The sequence below is a fragment of the Amblyraja radiata genome, chromosome 33, assembly GCF_010909765.2.
Source record: "Amblyraja radiata isolate CabotCenter1 chromosome 33, sAmbRad1.1.pri, whole genome shotgun sequence".
NCBI lineage: Eukaryota > Metazoa > Chordata > Chondrichthyes > Rajiformes > Rajidae > Amblyraja > Amblyraja radiata.
Window position 1 is genome coordinate 15,921,197 of NC_045988.1, and position 15,658 is coordinate 15,936,854.

General features: G+C 38.9%; 1 protein-coding gene across 4 annotated transcripts in view; it reads right to left on the reverse strand.

Moving 5' to 3' along the window:
- The window catches only part of LOC116991390 (opioid-binding protein/cell adhesion molecule homolog), a 1,877,101-nt gene that overhangs the window by 10,483 nt on the left and 1,850,960 nt on the right, over positions 1-15,658 (reverse strand). For 2 of the 4 annotated variants that reach the window (XM_033049999.1, XM_033050001.1), the window contains exon 8: positions 10,102-10,137. The exons of the other annotated variants lie outside the window; for them this stretch is intronic. In XM_033049999.1, coding sequence (XP_032905890.1) covers positions 10,102-10,137 — 36 coding nt within the window. The remainder of the gene's footprint in view (positions 1-10,101; positions 10,138-15,658) is intronic. 4 annotated transcript variants of the gene reach the window in all.

Genomic DNA, 15,658 nt, shown 5'->3' on the forward strand with positions numbered 1-15,658 from the left:
GGTGCGTCCATGGTTGTGTCAATGAATTACAATTCAGCCCCCACCTAACAATTATTCAGCCTTGTTAGATCTAAATGGAACTTGAGGTTTCAGCCTGATTACAAGTTGTCAGCCATTTCACTTGAAGTGTCAGCCATTTCCATTCATCTCTCAGCAGTACAAAATGTGTTACTTTTAAGAGGTGTGGGAAGAAAAGCAGGTTAACAACATGACATTATATTCACTAGCTAGAACATTTAGGAACCAATTCATGTCAACAAACTGCCATAGAAACAAATCTTAAAGAGACAGCCCTCCTTTCATTACTATTCTTTCCATATATCTGAAGGGAAAAAAAGTACACTTTTAGTTTACTTAAAATACAGTTATTTGTATTTTTAGCTGAACAATCCCAACCTGAATAATATAATTCTAAGATAATTGACAAGTTAATGATGATTAGAATGCATTTTCTTATTGGTAGAAATACAACATCTGAAAATGTTTAATTTATTAAATGGAGAATTTGATATCCCAGGGATCAATGAATAGGCAGCACTGTCTCTTTTTAGTGAACAAAATAAAAGCAGGTCCAATAGTTTTCATCAAAGAAAGTAATCCTAAAAACAAAAAATTACAAGGTAAAGAAGCCTGGGTTCATAGGTCAGGAGGTAATATGTTATTATTTTATTCACCTAATTAGCCATTAATGTAAGCTAAAGGTATACTCCATCCAGGAGTAAAATTGAACACAATTATCCTTTAACTAGTCAAAGGTTGTTATCCTTTTCCAGGTCGAGGGAATGGAATGGAATTACAAAGTGATAAAATGGTTATATGATTACTCACATGATGAAAATGAAAGAAGATTAAAAAGTAGAATGCGCCCAGGCCCCATGAGGTTGAGTGGACAGACAGAAATGGAACAAAATAACAGGTTAGTTGAAAAGCAAAAAATACACCACCTGAGGTACCACTTTCTGCACTGACAGGGTATCATTACTGCAAATGCTTAACAAATACGTTTGCCGCAATAAATAGCCATAATATAGCTGAGTGCACTGAAATAGCTTGATATTTTTTTGTTCTGAAGCAAATTGTTTCTTTATAGGGCAAAGTTTCCCTATGCAATGGGGTGAAATGGCATAACACTGGACCCATGTACAATCTTGTGCAACTAGATTAGGTTTCATACATAAACCTGATGGTAAAATTGTCTCCCAGTGGAGAAATATGATAAATGTAACTTAAATCATATCATTGCTACCCATTTCCCAGCAACTAGTTCAATATTGGCCTTATCAAAGTCTTAAAAATACTTCACTCAGACTATGCTACATCATGAAAGCTCAGCAAAACATGAGGCAGATTAATGGAATTGTGTGTAACATATCAAGGTATGAAAACTTGATACACCCATATGAATGATTGTGTCTGTTACATATAACGAATACTGCTAAAATAGCAAGGAAGGGAATTTGATATGAACGGTATTTTTTCTAATTTTATTTCCGTGTTCTTAAATATTACTACAGGTGCCTTGAAATCCATATTTTATTGGTCGTGTTAAGTTCACAATATAGTCAGGTCACTGTATTGCACTCTTGCCTTTGAGTTTTATCCTATTGAATTCAATAGAATGAACTTGGAAATTAAGTGCAGTACACTGTGCTGATGAGGCTATATAATGCACTTAACTACCAAATGGCATTACGTTTTAGCCCGTATAAGTCCAAACATCTGCTTCCATTTCCACAAAAGAAAACTGTTGAATTGGATGCATTTCTCATAACTTTGAGTCATTGAGGAAGCGTTGTGGAAACAGGCCCTTCGGCCCAACCTGCCCACACCAGCCAACATGTCCCAGCTACACTAGTCCCACCTGCTCACGTTTGGTCCATATCGCTCCAACCTGCCCTATCCATGTATCTGTCTGTTTCTTAAATGTTGGGATAGTCCCTGTCTCAACTACTTCCTCTGGCAGCTTGTTGTGTGAAAAAGATACCCCTTAGATTCCTATTAAATATTTTCCATTCAACTTAAACCTATGACCTCTGGTCCTCAGAACACCTAGGCAAGGCAAGGCAAGGCAAGGCAAGGCAAGGCAAGGCAAGGCAAGGCAAGGCAAGGCAAGGCAAGGCAAGGCAAGGCAAGGCAAGGCAAGGCAAGGCAAGTTTATTTGTATAGCACCTTTCAACAACAAGGTAATTCAAAGTGCTTTACATAAAACATTATAAGCATTGGAAAGAAACACATATGAAATGACATTGAGATGTAAAACGATTATTAGATTATTCAGATAAAATAATTACAAAATTAAAAGCAATCAAATAAAATATTTAAAATAGAATAAAACCAGGAATAGAAGTTACAGTGCAATATAGGTAATTAATAAATTGTATTGTTTACTGAAAGGCAGCGGCAAACAGAAAAGTCTTCAGTCTAGATTTAAAAGAGCTGAGAGTTGCAGCAGACCTGTAGTTTTCTGGGAGTTTGTTCCAGATATGTGGTGCATAAAAACTAAATGCTGCCTCTCCATGTTTAGTTCTGACTCTGGGGACACAGAGCAGACCTGTCCCAGACGATCTGTGAGGTCTGGGTGGTTCGTAGCTAAGCAGAAGATCAGAAATGTATTTTGGCCCTAAACCATTCAGTGCTCTGTAAACCAACAGTAGTATTTTGAAATCAATTCTTTGAAAGACAGGAAGCCAGTGTAAAGACCTCAGAACTGGAGTAATGTGAACTACTTTTTTGGTCTTAGTGAGGACTCGAGCAGCAGCGTTCTGAATTAACTGCAGCTGTCTGATCGACTTTTTAGGGAGACCTGTAAAGACACTGTTACAGTAGTCGAGCCTGCTGAAGATAAATGCATGGACAAGTTTTTCCAAATCCTGCTGAGACATAAGTCCTTTAATCCTTGATATATTCTTTAGGTGATAGTAGGCTGACTTTATGACTGTTTTTATGTGGCTGTTGAAGTTCAGGTCTGAGTCCATGACTACTCCTAAGTTTCTGGCTTGGTTTGTTGTTTTTAGCATTACCATTTGAAGCTGGGTGCTAACTTTTAATCGTTCTTCCTTGGCTCCAAAAACAATTATTTCAGTTTTTTCTTTGTTTAATTGGAGAAAATTCTGGTCCTACTCTGGGCAAGAGACTCTGTTCATCTATTTATTCCTCTCATGATTTTACACACCTCAATAAGATCACCCCTCATCCTCCTGCGCTCCAAGGAATAGAGTAGCAGCCTACTCAACCTCCGCCTATAGCTCAGACCCTCTAGTTCTGGCAACATCTTCGAAAATCTTAACTGTACCCATTCTAGCTTGACAACATCTTTCCTATAACACGGTGCCCAGAACTGAAAACAATACTTTAAATGTGGCCTCACGAACGTCTTATACAACTGCCACATGACCTCCCACATTCTGTACACAATACTCTGGCTGATGAAGGCCAATGTGCCAAAAGCCTTTTTGACCACCTGATCTACCTGCGACTCCACCTTCAGGGAACTATGTATCTGCACACCTAGATCCATCTGCTCTACAACACTACCCAGAGCCCCACCATTCACTGTGTATGTCCTGCCCATGTTAGACTTCCCAAGATGTAACACCTCACATTTTTCTAACCTTGCAATAACGGCATGGAAAATTGAAACCTGAATTAAATGCAGATAACTTTTTTGCTTTTCACTGTAATGGAACCAAATATATGCAGGTGAAACTCAAACCGACATTAACACCAATGAGTGTGTAAGAAGGAACTGCAGATGCTGGTTTAAACTGAAGATAAGACACAAAAAGCTGGAGTAACTCAGCGGGACAGGCAGCATCTCTGGAGAGAAGGAATGGGTGTTGTTTCAGGTCGAGACCCTTCTTCAAATTAACAGCAATGAACTATGATGAATTACTCTCCTTTCAGCTTTCTTTAACAAAGCATTAATTGGGAGTGAATTAAACAGCTTTATTGGACCATTTTAAATGGTCTTCCTACCAAATTTAGTAAATGTCAAAGGCATATTACTTCAAACAAGCAAGATGTTTGTGGATAAACTGGAAATGTGAGTAAAATGGTAAAATGGGGGAAAATAATGACCCCCATCAGATCAGATAACAGTTTTTCTGATGGTAAAGATTATGAAAATGTTAAAATATATTAATTTAGTGTCATGTACCATCCCTGATAAATGTTAATTCTGGAAATCTTTATATATTATTCTAAATGTTTAGTTTGGTTTAATTTTAAAAAATAGCTTGGAAATACGGGCTTCTGTGCACTGAGTCCAAACCGACCAATGATCACCCGATCACACTAGTTGTGTGTTACACCACGTTTGCATCGACTCCCTGCAGATTAGGGACAATTTACAGAGGCCAATTAACCTATAAGTCTGTACGGCTTTGGGATGTGAGAGGAAACCAGACCATCCAGAGGACATGCAAACTCCTAATTTTCTAATTTCAAAGCCTTCTAGTCAAATACACACTTGGTTTAGAAGATAATGCACATTTTTAGGTCATCCAGTGTGGAAACAAGCCCTTTGATCCAATTTGCCCACTGTGTCCAACATGCCTTATCCACACCAGTCCCACTTGCCTGTGTTTGACCCATATCCTTCTAAATCTAATCTATCTATGAACATGTCCAAATGTCCAAACTCAGTTTGATGCTTTTTATTTAACACTGGATTATTTTAAAAGATGCTTCTCTATATTTTTGAATACAATTATTCCCGTAAAGCTATAAATATAAATTTCAAATGACAAATGTTTGGCCATGAGTTGTAACATGATTAATCTAATAAGCAAGGATCGATCAGTGGGGTTGCATTTACAGGTAATCTCATCCTGAGGTTATCGATTTAGCTAATTATTCACCTATTCAAATGATTTGAAAAATGATTTATTTCACGTTATTACAAAATAACTTTGCATCTTGTGTTTACATCTTGGGTCAATATGTCTTTGAAAAGCATGACATGTTAGAATGAAGTTGACATAGCAAATGAAGCCTAAGGGATTGTTTTTCAACTAGAAATTACAATTAAAACATAATTTCTGCTTTTCTTCACAGAGCCTAATGCAGAAGGTAAATGAAGCATTAAATGGATTGAAATTTACTCTGATATTGTAGTGCAGTTCCAACAGAATGAACTTGCAGTGGAATGGATTATCCAAAATAGTATGTTGAATTCATAATCCTGATTAAATTAATAAAGTTAAAATATTGTTAATAACATTGATAGGATTTATTTTAACTCACACGCTTCAGTTCCTGTTATGCACTTCTGCATATTTGGAATATAATATGTTGGTACTTATGAAGATATTATTGGAGGAGGAGTTGATAACAGGACATTTTAATCAATATTGTGTTAAGTGCAAATTCAATGCAGTGTCAAGGTTGGCAAAACCTCCAGGTATCTTTTGAACATCTTGGTGATCAAAGATTCCTTTATCACTTTTTTTGTGTAATGATTTAATTCGCAAGAGGTACATAGCATTATTCTGGCATCTGCTAGCAGTATAAATGTCATTTTTGTTAGCTATCACCTGGAATGTTCCTGCCTGTTCTAATTTGGAAGTAGTGAATGAAAAGCCAAGAATATCAACGCAAAAATAGGAATCGGAGAAAACCACGTCAGTTTGATGACCCGATCTTCAAGTCCTTCTATTCCCTTAGTGAATAAATGTAGTTCAGTCAGCCTTAAAACACACATAGCCCTCAGGGGTGGTGAAGTCCAACGATTCACAAACAGGGGAAATAATTCTGTATATTTCTCTCTAAAATGACCAACTCCTTAGGCTGGCTAACAGAATCATCCAGGAACTGTTACTGAACCTCTCAGACAGTTAGTGTGAAATTACGTATAATTTCTCTGAGCTCTGAACACAACAGGCTCATCCTGCTCGATCTCCCCTCGTACGACAACCCTGATGGGATTACCATCGGATTGGAACATTTAGTAGCCTGAAGTTCTGAACCACCATGTTCAAGAACGGCTACATTCCTACAACCATCAGGTCTCGAACCAATCTGCTCAACTCTAATCCAACCTTGACAACGGTTTTTTGCACCAATGTCTTTTATAGTCTTTGGCTTTTCACTGTTCTTGAAAAATTCAAGTATAAATTATGTTTTTGTGTGTTCTTGAGTTTATATATATGGAATATACATGGAATGCTGCTGCAAACAATATTTCCTTTGTGCCTGCAGATAATAATTTCAGACTTTTGCTGGGAACCAATGTAATGGCCTCTTATTAATTTACTCTTGTTATCCATCCCCTTCAAACACATCCTTCCTGATTATTTTCTCCACTTGCAAGTTTTGCTTTCCTGCACAAGATCATGTAGACCTGCTTGAGTAACAAAATTCAACAGTTTTTGCCATTAAAAACATATTCTCTTTTGAATTCTTCAGACTAAAATTCAATATGGGCTGGGTCGTGTCTGTGTTAACTTTTTTACGCAAAGGGTGGTGGGTGTAAGGAACGAGCTGCCGGAGGAGATAGTTGAGGCAGGTACTATCATGACATTTTAAGAGTCATTCAGACAGGCACATTGACAAGGCAGGTTTAGAGGGTTATGGGCTAGGTGGGACCAGTATTTATGAGGCATGTTGTTCGGCATGTGTAAGTTGGGCCACAGGGCCTGTTTCCACACTGTATGACTCTATGACCCTGCGAGTGCACTTGGCTCCTGTAAAATATGATACACTGATGACTTCACTCCTCCAAAAGTGGAGAGGACCACAGGTGGAGATCTGGCAGAACCTAAGACCCCACCCCTCATAATTTGCAACGAGTGCCTTTGTGAGCAGGTTGCTATCAAAGGTGCGTTGACTATTTTGTAATGTCTGATGTCCAGAGGCATTTAAACTGACTAAGATAATTAAAGAATAGAAAAAATACTTCCAAAACCAGTAAATTCATTTAAAACAAATATATGAAGTAAAATAAAAAAACATAAAAACAAAGAATTAACCCGAGAGTACTTTTTTAGAGCTGATTTCTGACTCAATCCAAATGGGAACCTGACATAAACTGAGGGGCCAGATGTGAAGTGCATCCGGCCCCATAGCGTAAAATGTTCAGGTACCATTACTGGATGCCATTTAGCGCCTAGTGATGCATTGAGAAGTCGGAGCCACTAGACTACATTTTTTAACATGTCTCCAATGTGTGTAATACAATGCATGGACCCATAAGGCAAAGATGTGCTGAATATCAAAATAGCCATTCCCTACAGAAGCACTTCTCTTATTGGAGTTATTACCAGCCCAGCATTTCATCTGCCATCCCTTCCTACTTGCTTAGTTACTTGGTTAGCTTCCATTGCAGTCCTTTGATTTCTCACATCAATGTTTCACACCCAACTTTGTATCATTAGCCCTTTCAACTAATACATTCATTGCTTTGACTCCAGCACTAATCTTTCAAGTTACTTGAAACGTGTAAACACTGAGGTAAGGTTTGTAAGCAAACCACCGGATGTGTCAGTGCAATGCATAACCCTTAGGAATTCATATCATGAGGTTTTTTTTTAGTGATGGGAAAGTTTTAGGGTCTTTGAAGGGAATCCCATATCACTCCAACTGTTAACATGATGTAACTTTGAGCTTTAGGGTTATCATTAGCTTTCTGCAAGTTTTTGTTGGTGGTTTAGGGATAATGGCGCTTTGCTTGGAAGCACTTCCATGTAGACCATTGATGTCCAAACAAAGTAGTTTGTGAAGTCTATTGGAAAATAGGGACCACCTTATTTCTAAGCTATTGAGTTAATGACTTGCTGAATGTGAAAGAGCACGTGCGACGGTATTTTGGTGGATATGCAATAATTCTACACATAATTCATACTCTGCTGACTTGTGGAAACTGAATTAATCAAACATTTGCAGCAGCATTGAGGATGTCATTGAGTTTAATTGTTCTCCAAATTTTTAATGTGTGTTTTCTCATACGGCTGTAATGATGAGGAAAACAAAAACAATGAAACTGGATATTATGGATAAAAGTTGTGGAAGTTTGTTCAATGTCTTCTGCTTAGGTCGAATAAAAAATGTGTTTAGAGCCTTTCCACAATTGAATAAATGAGTTGGGTAAAATGAATGATGAAGTTGATTGCATGCATATGGTCTGTGAAGGGAATGGATCAAACAGTATTATTTTCTTTCAACGTATTGTCATTAAACAGCAAGAATTTCCAGCGTAGGATAGGGGTGGAAGCCTGTCCGTGGTTACAGAGACAACACAAGTAATAGAGCAGAGGATCTGGAAATGACTGTGCTTCCAAAATCTGACTCCACTAAAGTTAATGGAACTGCATTTCAGAAAGGAAATATAATATATAGCATGCCACTGAGAATTTTATTATGTAAGATATTTTAGATACACTAATTTCATCAGAAGGTTTGATATTATGTTCATTTATTAAAGTAATTTTTGCTTCTCATAATAAATTGTTCTGTTGTTTTAGTTCCTTTTGGTAAGAGTTGTTTGCCCTGACGGCCTCTTAGAATGGTTTTTGATTTGCTAACAAATTGGAATTCTACGCGAGAAAGTGGATCCCATGAGCACAATTACAACAGCATAGCAGCTCTACCTGCAGTTCATTACAATAGTTCGCCACATCCATGTGAACTAAAGTCCATTAGAAATCAGTGCTCAAGTCACACCAGCATGGCTGATGCTCGGCTAGCATAAGGCACACATTGTCTGAAGTGATGGATTGATAGGTGCACGTTTCCTCCTCAGCCTGCAGAACTTGGAACCTTTGGAGGTAAACAACACCTATTGCTGTTTCCTCATCATGCAGGAATGGGCACAATGACACCAGCTAACGGCTTTCCGTTTTGACTTTAATAAGTTCCACACAGCAATGCTCAGGAATACTGAAACTGCACCAGAGCAATGGTTGTGCTGATGTGTTGAGTTGGATACTGTAAAGCCCTTAGGGCTAAAGGAATCAAGGGATATGGGGAGAAGGCAGGAACGGGGTACTGATTTTGAATGATCTGCCATGATCATATTGAATGGCGGTGCTGGCTCGAAGGGCCGAATGGCCTACTCCTGCGCCTATTTTCTATGTTTGCTGCGATCACCAACTTGTTGTGGCCTGGGGGCCACTTCTGATAACTCCTGGAGTTGATCAGCTTGGATCATTAATAGAGGGGGGGCAGGGGGTTTGCCATTGCATTTTCCCTTACTTCTATGACGGTCATTTCTACTGCTCTACAGTGGCAGCCAGGGCAGAGTCCTTTAAGCTCCTTGCTAGCAAAGCAAATGTCATTTTAGCCAGAACCACACAGCCATCAGCATAGGTTTGTTTTTAATGTATTTTTGTATAATTTCACAGATAATCGGAGTGGATTTTGCAGGATATGAACCTCAACCCCCATTTCTAGGCATCAGTGAATTCTGCTTAAGTCCAACTGAAGACAGCTTGTAGAAACCCTCGGCTCGGCTTCTTCACCTTCTCACTTCCCATATGAGTAATAACTACATTCCCAAAAAATTCTGATTAATAGTTGGCAAGATTTTTTTAACAAGTTGCAAAATGGATGTTTGACTCAAGCAGTCAAAATGGAGCCTCAAGCAGACAATGGAGAAACATTCTATGGTGAGGGCCTCCATTGCCATCTAATGCTGGTCATCTGAAAACAATGGTGGTCAGCCAAAGAGTTTTTCTTAACACATCTGTCCCGAAAACCCATAGAACCTTGATTATACAGCAGTACTTGGTACAAGATGAAAATATATTGATGTTTCATACTGTTTAAATTTAAACACGCACACCACTCACACACACACACACACGGTTGTAGAACAGTTAAATCTGAGCATTATTTACAGCTATTGTAAAGGGGTATGACTTTTATCGGTTAAGAACCATTATTCCACTCCTCTTGTTGCAAGTAGTAATGAAAATATTCGGAAGAAAATATCCCGGTCAAATTATGAGTTGTTGTTGATTCTTTGCTTCCAAGGTAGCTTAATATATTTATTTGCAGACTGCATGAACCCGCTGGCAGTGCTGAAAGAGGTCCCCATCCCCTCATGCAATAGAGAAAAACAGCAGAGAAGATGCAGCCACAGAAATGACAGTGCTCCGTACTGACCTTGAATCTGGGTCGAGCTCGTAGGCTCATTTACTTCTATAATCGGAGAAAATTGTGAGGTGGTTGGAGGGGGTGGGGAGAGGAAGGGTGAGGAAGTAGGGGGAGGGAAGGAAGGGTGAGGAAGTAGGGGGAGGGAAGGAAGGAAGGAAGGAAAGAAGGAAGGAAGGAAAAGAAATCCAAAAAATACAGTTTACATATTCTTAGTCATGGAACTGAGCAGCAAAGTGATGCTAATGGCAACACACATGCAATAAAATGAACCTGAAACATAATGATTACAGATTGCTCATGAAAGTGCATCATGGATTTGAACTGGGAAAAAGTCATAACTCCAATTAGCAGTAAAGAGTTAACACCTTCAGTTTAACACCAATTATCACTGTGTCATCTATATCACACCATTTTACAGGCAAGCATTTCTCTTTGGAGAGGTGCTTGTACATGAGTTCCCACCCATTTGTCTTCACGATTAGTGTTTTAATCCATGGTATGCCAATTGAATATTGAGCAAAAATGACCAGGAAGTTTAATCAGTACTGCCTTCCCTGCTTTCCTTGGAGGGTGCCAGTGGCATTCACATACTGGTTAATCGAGGCAACAGTTTGTGTTGTTTTTGGCCCCAGCATTCAGCACCCCAGGTTAATTCTGGCTGGGGTGTTGCCAGTACCTTTAGTTTCCACTGCATTTTGCTGAATACAAGAGGTGGCATGTACATTTGCGAAGTGAAAATTCATCAGGACACACAAATGGTTCTCGCTGCACATTCTTTTCCTGAAAGGGAACAAAGTATCTGCAAATAATTCCAATGGTGCTTTTATCCATTCACACCCTAAAAAAGCTGCAAGACTTAGGTAATTCTTCGATATACCAGCAAATGATAATTGCACAAAGACATTGTTATAAAGGGCAGCATAGACACTTTCAGAATTCTGCTTATGAGTTAATATTTCAAATTCCAAGTGAAGGATAAATGTTAACACTTGATTTCTCGGACTTTACCTTATCAGTACCTAAAGCAATAGCAGGCGGCAAACAAACAGGTGTATTCACTAACTATTGTTATCTCTGGTACCCCCTGCTGTTTCTGTACTAATAATCTGCAAAGGTAGAAATGATTGCCAATTAATCTGATTTTTTCAAAAAGCAAGACTTAATAGCACCACAGGATAACATTTGTAATACAATAAATATCTATAATATATTTTGTATTTATTATGTGAGCAGTATGTCAGGCTGCAGCTACTATGAATTTCCAGTAAATTCTGTCTTTTTACTATTTTATTTTACTATTTTATTCATGTCTGCTTTAGGGACATGATGTTACAGCTTTGAAGGGTGGCAAGAAATCTGCGGTTACATAGTTTTCAAGAACCTAACTAGCCTTTCCATCTTAACACTGGGTTCAGTATACCGTGTACCACCATAACCACCTGACTACATTGCTTCTATTTCTTTTATGAAGTTGACCTCATGAGCATAGACTGGTTCCACCAAGATGCAGGACAGAACACCACAGGAGATCCTTCTTCCCTGTGGCTGTCAAACTTTACAACTTCTCCCCCTTCTGTCGTGGGGTAGACTGAGACTAACTACCCCCCCCCCCCCCCCCCCCCCTCCCCATCCCAAAATTGCACACACCCCAAGCCTTTCCACTCATCACTTTAATTTCATGTTTCATGTATTTTCTGTTTTATGTATTTTGTGTTTTTATGACTGTTGGCAGATCAATTTCCCTCCTGGGATAAATAAAGTTATATCGTATCGTATCGTAAATGAATACAAAAAACGAAATAGACACTTTGAAAATAAATAAAATAACTTGACAACAGCAAATATGTCCTGAGCATTCTGTTTTAGCAATGTTTTGGCTGTCAGAATGATATGGCCACAAAGTTTAATGGAGGTCTTCAAGAACTTGACAGTGTAAACTATTGCTAAACTAAACTAAACTAAACTAAACTGGGCAGGAAAGGATTTCCTAAGTATCTATCCTTCCTGGCCAGAACAGTGAGACCTATATATTGAAAAAAAAAAGTGAAGGATAGTCATCAATTGTAATAGTGCAGGTTCAGTTTGCATCTGAAGATAAATGGGGCACATTCAGGAAGGTGAGGACATATCTGATGGCTTAGAACTATGACTGCAACCGAATCAATGTATGTCTCCTCTGCTGGATGTATTTGAAAAGACCAGCTGAAGATCAACAGTTGTCTGAATTGTTTTCAAATGGTCCTTCTTCCTGGAATGGGAGAATAGGCAACAGTGGGGTTGGAGAAGGGGAGGGCTCAAGTGACAACAAGCAATTGTACGTGAATTTAATGTTGTGTTATCTCCACTGGAAGGTGATCCTCCCAAAAGAGACAACGTCATCCGTGCCCACCCTTCCACTGGCGACCACTGTGATGATGCACCTCTTGTTCATTAGTGACTGTAGCCAACTGAGTTATGGTCTTGAGATCACATGTTGCTTGAGGCAAACATGCAATTGGTGTGTCCGCCAGCAACTTATCCAGCGTTGTGGTGGACAAGCTCAATATCAGCCGATATCCAATTGAGGTGAAACTCTAAAGCATTGCTGATACTCAAAATCTGATTATTTTTAAATGCTGAACACATTCAGTAGATCAGATAGCAGATGTGGAAAAGGAAACAGTTAACATTTTAGGTGTATGAAGGAATTGCAGATGCTGGGTTAAGCCAAAGATAGACACAAAAAGCTGGAGTAACTCAGCTGGACAATGCTGCATCTCTGGAGAGAAGAAATGGGTGACGGCATTCATTCTTTCTCTCCACAGTTAACATTTCTGGTCCAGTACTCTGTTTCTGCTCTGCAGATGCTGCCTGAGTGTGATCTGCTTTCTCTGGCTGAGGTGCTGTTGAGCTGATTTGGAGACTCCAGCACCAGATGTTTTACATATTCTGCCTGCCTTGCACGGCAGGAATTTCAATTACAAAGCTATGCTTCCCTCAAGCCAAGGTCAACAGAATATGATGAGATAGATTTTTTGTTGTTGTTGATTGAGAGCAGCAATCTTTAAGAAAAAGCCTTGGTGATTGTATTTTTCTTTTTAAGAATGAGAAATGCCAGATAATCCCTGTATCATTTCATCATCTTACCCTTAGATCTAAATAACACATGTTGCAATGTGTATGGAAACAAATGAAAGGTTTGCAATCACTTTTTCATGAAGATATTACCCTTCAAAATTTCTGTGTCAGATGTACAATCAAATGCAATTCAGCGTTACATTTACTGTACATTGTAATAATTAATTCATGGCTTTGACTTGCATTGGTCCCGAAGAATCCCTTGACAAATTATTTCAGGATGCTGGAAATAACAATTTTGATTTGTATTATTCCTCAGTGGTTCAAGCTTTCAGCAGTTAGCACTCCCACATACTGGGTTGCTAGCACCTATTACAGGCTGTTTGACATTCAGACTGATTTACCTCGGCCGTGGCATCTAGGACATTAGATTAAAATACGGAAAACTGAACATTTTTACTCTGGGAGTAGTGGGGATGGGAAGAACTTTCATTTGCAAATTGTACCATAACTGCAGCTCTGGGTGTACTTCCAGTTGCCACAGTGGCACAGCTGGTAAAGCTGCTGCTTCACAGTGTTGCAGACCTGGGTTCGATCCTGAGCTTGGGTGTTGCCTGTGTGGAGGTTATGCATTTTCCCTGTGACTGCGCGCTTTGGGTTCCGTGCAAACTTAACTAAACTTATGGATCACCTTGTCATCAAAATTGAGGTGCTGTAAACAGAACCTTTTCCATAGGCTTGAGGCTCAAAGTGAATCATGAAGTACCTATTGATCAGCACAGATCTGTAAAATAATGTTAGAAAATAGGGTTGTGGCTGCAGCCCCACTATCATTTTTCACCTTAACTGCGATGTTATGAAGTTGTGCTATCCTACATAGAGGCTGAAATTCTCTTGCTTTAGTCACAACAACCACTCGTATGCATCTCATGATTACTCCTGGCAATAGGAAAGCAGCCCTGGGAGAGGGCTGGCCATTCATCCTTATGGTAAGGGGATGGCGCTGCGGGAAGATGAGAACCTAAAACGGACATAACGTTTAACACAAGGTGAATGGTTCCCCTGAGGACACATTAAGAGCTGAACAAGGAGAAATTATTACAAGGAGACAATTCATGGGTTGAGTGAGTGGGCAAAGTTGTGGAGAAGGATGTTATCAATGGTCATCCACACTTGATTTAACATAGATGGAACTGAGAGTTTTCTAAACGCTGTAAAATAAAAAAGGAGTGGGGATTCAAAGAGAATATGGATCATGGACCCATACTGACAATAACTAAAATGGTTCAGGAAATGCTGGACATTATATCAAGAGTCCTCAAAGGAAAGGTGAGAAGTTATGTTCGACCAACACAATGTTCTGTTCTGATTATACCTGGAGTATTGAGGGCACTGCATCTTTACAAAAACATATTGACTTTGACAAGATTTTAATCAAAATTTATTAGAAAATATCTGTATATCAGGAGTTGGATTATATGAAAACAGGGCAGATTATCTTGAATTGACTTGAAATGAACTAATTTGATTTTTCAAAGTGTTAAGAGGTGCTGACAAAATGGACAGAGAGAAACTACTTCAGTTCAATGGGGAAGTTGAACGTTGGAGCGAGTCTAAACTGGAGCTGGACTTCAAAAGATTAAGTTGAGGATGATAGAAATTTCCACAGAGGGTGGTAGACGTTTGGAACGCTTTTCCACAAAGAGCTATGCTTTTTCACAAAGATCCATGGTAAATTGATACATCTAAATTTTTAATTCTCGGAGCAGAAAGCAAACTGCTGGTAGAACTTAGTGGTTCAGATGACATTTGTGGAGAGAAATGACAGATGACATTTTAGATGACAGATGACAGGTCAGGACCGTTCTTGAGTTTTGAAGAAGGGTCCTGACCCAAAACATCATCTATAATTTCCCTTCATATATACTGATAACCTGCTGAGCTCCTCCACCAGTTTGTTTTTTGCTCAATGTTCAAGTCTCTGCAGTGTCTTTCATCCCCATTTATAGTGCAAAGGGAAAAATTACAAAGCTTAGTCATTATTTAGCAGCAGAATCCTGAATGGTTTGTTCCTGCATAAGGATTAATTTCTATGATGAGTCATGAAATATTAAGGGTATCACGATTGACATCAGGTCAGAGGTGTGTAAGATCATAAGATTTCCATAACCTGATGCGAGTGTGTGTCTTTGTGCTTCAATATTGCTCAGGAGGATAATTCATCATATCCCGGCAAGAATCAATATTGTTAAGAGGGGATAGACACAAAGTGCTGGAGGAACACAGCGGGTCAGGTAGCATCCCTGTAGAAAAGGAATAAGCGATGTTTCGTTGTTCGAGACCCTTCTGCAGAATTTTTAATAACAGATGTAAGGACAGAAGTTCAATTAAAATCTAAATGACATGTTAGAAATCAAACAAGTGGCCATCATTAAACACAATCTATTTTGAGATCTTGAGATTGTGGGGAGAATTAAATGGGATTGGTGTAAATGGGTGCTTGATGGCT